At 53.0% G+C, this 4,241-nt stretch overlaps 1 protein-coding gene across 1 annotated transcript in view; it reads left to right on the forward strand.

Annotated features, from left to right (window-relative positions):
- The window catches only part of IGSF9 (immunoglobulin superfamily member 9), a 60,785-nt gene that overhangs the window by 21,765 nt on the left and 34,779 nt on the right, over positions 1 to 4,241 (forward strand). The window contains exon 4 of the mRNA XM_018568845.1: positions 4,124 to 4,241. Within this exon, the coding sequence (XP_018424347.1) occupies positions 4,124 to 4,241 (118 nt within the window). The remainder of the gene's footprint in view (positions 1 to 4,123) is intronic.

Here is a 4,241-nt window from a genome sequence, read left to right on the forward strand (position 1 = left end):
AATTTTGGCGCAATGCGGTCCTTCATGGGTTATGGGACTTTTTTGTCGCGCCCGAATGCCCCTTTTTTAAGGATTGGTTGTAAATCGTGAAATTTTACCACGGTTTGTTCAAGGGCCGAATGGGACCGATATTTTGTATGTGGCCCCGCTTTAAATGTCATCAAGGGACCCACTAGGTAGGTGTGCCTACAGTTTTTAAAGGGGGCGGTGGCAAGGGGAGGAGCTGGGAACTCCATTAGTGCTGCTCTACACGTTGACCAAGACCACCATCCTTGTGGCGGTTGCCTGCACTCAGGCCGATGCCGTATTGTACGCGGTTGGCGTTCTGGCCCGCCAAAGGTCATGTGATGCTTTACCAACCCTCCCCGGCGTCCATCACCCACCTGGTTTCCGTCTCTACAGCTTTTGATGGGGCCCACCAGGTGCACAGAGCAAACCAATGGAGGTTCCTCTGATGACATTTTGGGGCGTCCACCATAATTCCCGGGAGGGACATGCGGTAGTGTGGTGGTCATGCCGGGGCACGCGGTGGCCCTGACCTTTTCTAAGGTGCCTGTCCTGATGGGACCGGGCCCGGCCTCTCTCTGCCTCCAATAAACTCCTCTGTTCCCTTTGTGAGGCTATAAAAGAGCGCTCGGATATCTGGCCGAGTCAATAGTCGAGGTTGTAAAAGTCGCGGTGGAGACGGCGCGTCTGATGTCTCAGCCTTCTGTGTGCGAGACTGTTTGGCAGCCGCAGCTGGTGGAGTGCCAGGAGTTGTGTGAGGTCACATGGGGAGTTGTGCAGGCTAAAAGGGCTTGTCCATCCTAAGAGCCGGATACTATGATATAGAAGCTGCTTTACCTTGTTATAACCCATCCCGGCATTGCCATGCGTCCCATTATGAGGGGCTCCCACCATCCCTGTGCTGAGTTCCCGGGTCTGTACACCTGCTGTGCCCATTATGAGGGGCCCCCACCATCCCTGTGCTGAGTTCCCGGGTCTGTACACCTGCTGTGCCCATTATGAGGGGCCCCCACCATCCCTGTGCTGAGTTCCCGGGTCTGTACACCTGCTGTGCCCATTATGAGGGGCCCCCACCATCCCTGTGCTGAGTTCCCGGGTCTGTACACCTGCTGTGCCCATTATGAGGGGCCCCCACCATCCCTGTGCTGAGTTCCCGGGTCCGTACACCCGCTGTGCCCATTATGAGGGGTTCCCACATGGGCAACCAGATACTCCACTGTAATCTTTGTTTCCATGTACAACATACGTCCCAGGGGTCTATCCTCCGAGAAGTTTGGAGTGGAGGCCTGTTTGGGTTACGGGCGGCGCCGGAGAACATTGGCTCTGGAAGTCTTGAGATACTGTAGATGACAATCTTCTCCTAGCTCTATCTGTGCCATCGTCCCAATTTCCAGACCCCCCCACCCTCCCCCGAGACCCTCAGGGCTCATCCTTTATCTCTTTCAGGGCCAGGAAAGGTAAAAGGGGGCTCGTAGAGATAATGGAGGCCCTTCATCCCTTTCAGACACCAGAAGAGGAAGCATTGTCTTCATGGCGCAGTTGCTCAGCAGGCGTCCCCAGGGGGAACAAAGGGTTAAGGACGCCTGGTGAAAGGGGGGAGGGGGGGTTCCTGCATGTCGCATCTTTTGGAAGTTTTGAAAGTTTGAAAAATGCTCCTCGCTTTGATCCCTCCTTTCCGCCCCCCTCGCGCGTTACGGGACATCAATCTGAGCCGAAAGTGACCGTCGCCCCCGGGGTCAGTTACCCATCGAAAGGAAACGGAGAACGTTAAAATCTAAGAGACTAGTCAGCCCAAAAACATTCCGGCCGCGGGCTTCTGGTGACCGCATGGTGAGACCACCAGAACGCCGCGCTTGACGCACCGAACGTTATCTGCCACCAGGCGTTACAGAAACGAGCGCCGTTCACTGAATCCGGCTATGATCTGTGACAGTCGCTGCCGCGCCCAGACAGGAGTGTGCAGAGTTTACACCATGATTCAACTTCACAATTTTTAAATATAGCTTTATTGAGAAGAAAAGACAAAACAGTGTCTGCCCCCTCGTGTTGTAATGGAAACGCACGCCGTTCACTGTGTCTGCTATGGTCTAAGACACTCCGCGCCACGCCCAGACAGGAAGGTCCAGAGTTCTTTGGTTTGCTCCAGTCTGGTGTGTGACGGTCATGGGCTGTACACAATGTTTTTGAAATTCTGAGGCTTTAAAATATATCTAAAAATGTTTTTACATTACAGACTCCAATTGTTTTTTAATTTCCTGCCAGATCCGGTGGAGATTCCCGTCACTTCCTGTCCTGGAGACACAATGGGTAGTGAGGGGAAACGCCCACTTAGGTGTCCCCTCTGTTCCTATGTTGGTGATGACTTTTGGATTTCCCATCACTTCCTGTCCCAGTAGAAATAGAGCCGGTCAACTCTCCAGTGGATGGCAATAAAACCCTTCTACACCACCCTTCACCTTCTACACCACCCTTCACCTTCTACACCACCCTTCACCTTCTACACCCACCCTTCACCTTCTACACCACCCTTCACCTTCTACACCACTCTTCACCTTCTACACCCACCCTTCACCTTCTACACCCACCCTTCACCTTCTACACCCACCCTTCACCTTCTACACCTACCCTTCACCTTCTACACCTACCCTTCACCTTCTACACCTACCCTTCTACACCTACCCTTCACCTTCTACACCTACCCTTCACCTTCTACACCTACCCTTCACCTTCTACACCTACCCTTCACCTTCTACACCACCCTTCGCCTTCTGCATCACCGTTCGCCTTCTACACCTACCCTTGGCCTTCTACACCTACCCTTCCACACCTACCCTTGGCCTTCTACACCTACCCTTGGCCTTCTACACCCACCCTTGGCCTTCTACATCCACCCTTGGCCTTCTACACCTACCTAAAGTTTTGGCTATAGACACACTTCTTCGCCTATGACCCAAACCTTGTTTTTGATGGACTGGCCCTTTAAGAAAAGTCCCTTTTAGCATGAATTTTGAAGAACCCGTGTCCTACCCTTGCCTGTAAATGGGTCGGCGTGGGGTCAGGCATTGTAATCGGAGGGATACACTGCGGTGGCCGCGTGCGCCTGCTATGGAAAAGACGCGCATTTGTGTCTCCTCCCGATTAAAGGGATTTCCTCCCGACCCCAGGTGACCTCGATCACATGCTCTCCGGGAATTATAATGGGGCCGTTTAACCCCTTCGGCCCATCTATGAGTCTTCTCCAAGAATCCAAATCCTACATGCGGAGACCCGTGATCGGTTTGATCTTTTAATGGGCCACCCTCTCTGATCTCCACGCCGCGTCCCCTCTCCGATCTCCACGTCCCCTCTCCCCCCTCTCTGATGTCCCCATCGCGTCCCCTACAAAAACGGTGTATCTCAACCGGTGACCCTGAGATTCCGCCTGTCCTCCCTGGAAGAGTCTGGGGGTCACTGCTGACACTTCCCGGGCTCTGGATCGGAATCCTCCCATATAAGGTTTCTCCCTCTTCGAGGACTTTGTCATCCACATTCCCCTGTCAGCCGGCGCCGCGTCCTGTCCAATAATCCCGGGTGATGACTCCCAGGTCTCCGGCCCAGACACCCATCACACCTCCCATGACGCACCCCAGAACCCCCGATAAATACATCTGCGGCCTCATAACAACAACGGGAAAACTTTATTAGCATCGTATTTATAACAGTGACCTATCGGAAGACGAGATTTAAAGGGGAACTCCGACATTTGAATGTTTTTAGATATCCAGGTGATATGTTAATGGAAAAATAATCTCCTCCGTGCGTGTTAATGCTTCAAAGGTCTTCTCTGCCTGTGTCATGAAACGCCCACTTTGGAAGACCATGCGACGGAGTGACAACTCAGGAGCACACTTGGGAGGCAGGGACAGAGTGTTGTCACCCTATAACAAGAAGTGACTGAACAAGGATCGAGCGTTGTCATCCTATAACAGGAAGTGCCTGAACAGGGACAAAGCGTTGTCACCCTATAACAGGAAGTGCCTGAACAAGGACTTCCTGAATGTAACTTTATATATCATGTTTTATTATTTTTGTTCTGAATTGACATGTTGGTGACGTTCTCTCTTTTCGATCCCGGCAGGACGGACGCGTATCGAGGAAGGCGCCTCCCTGCGCGTGGACTCGCTCCGATCCGATGACCAGGGGTGGTACGAGTGTAGGGTGCTGTTCCTGGACCGCCACCACGGGGACGAAGACTT

The sequence above is a fragment of the Nanorana parkeri genome, unplaced genomic scaffold (genome assembly GCF_000935625.1).
Source record: "Nanorana parkeri isolate BGI_ZX_2015 unplaced genomic scaffold, ASM93562v1 scaffold1251, whole genome shotgun sequence".
NCBI classification, from domain to species: Eukaryota; Metazoa; Chordata; class Amphibia; order Anura; family Dicroglossidae; genus Nanorana; species Nanorana parkeri.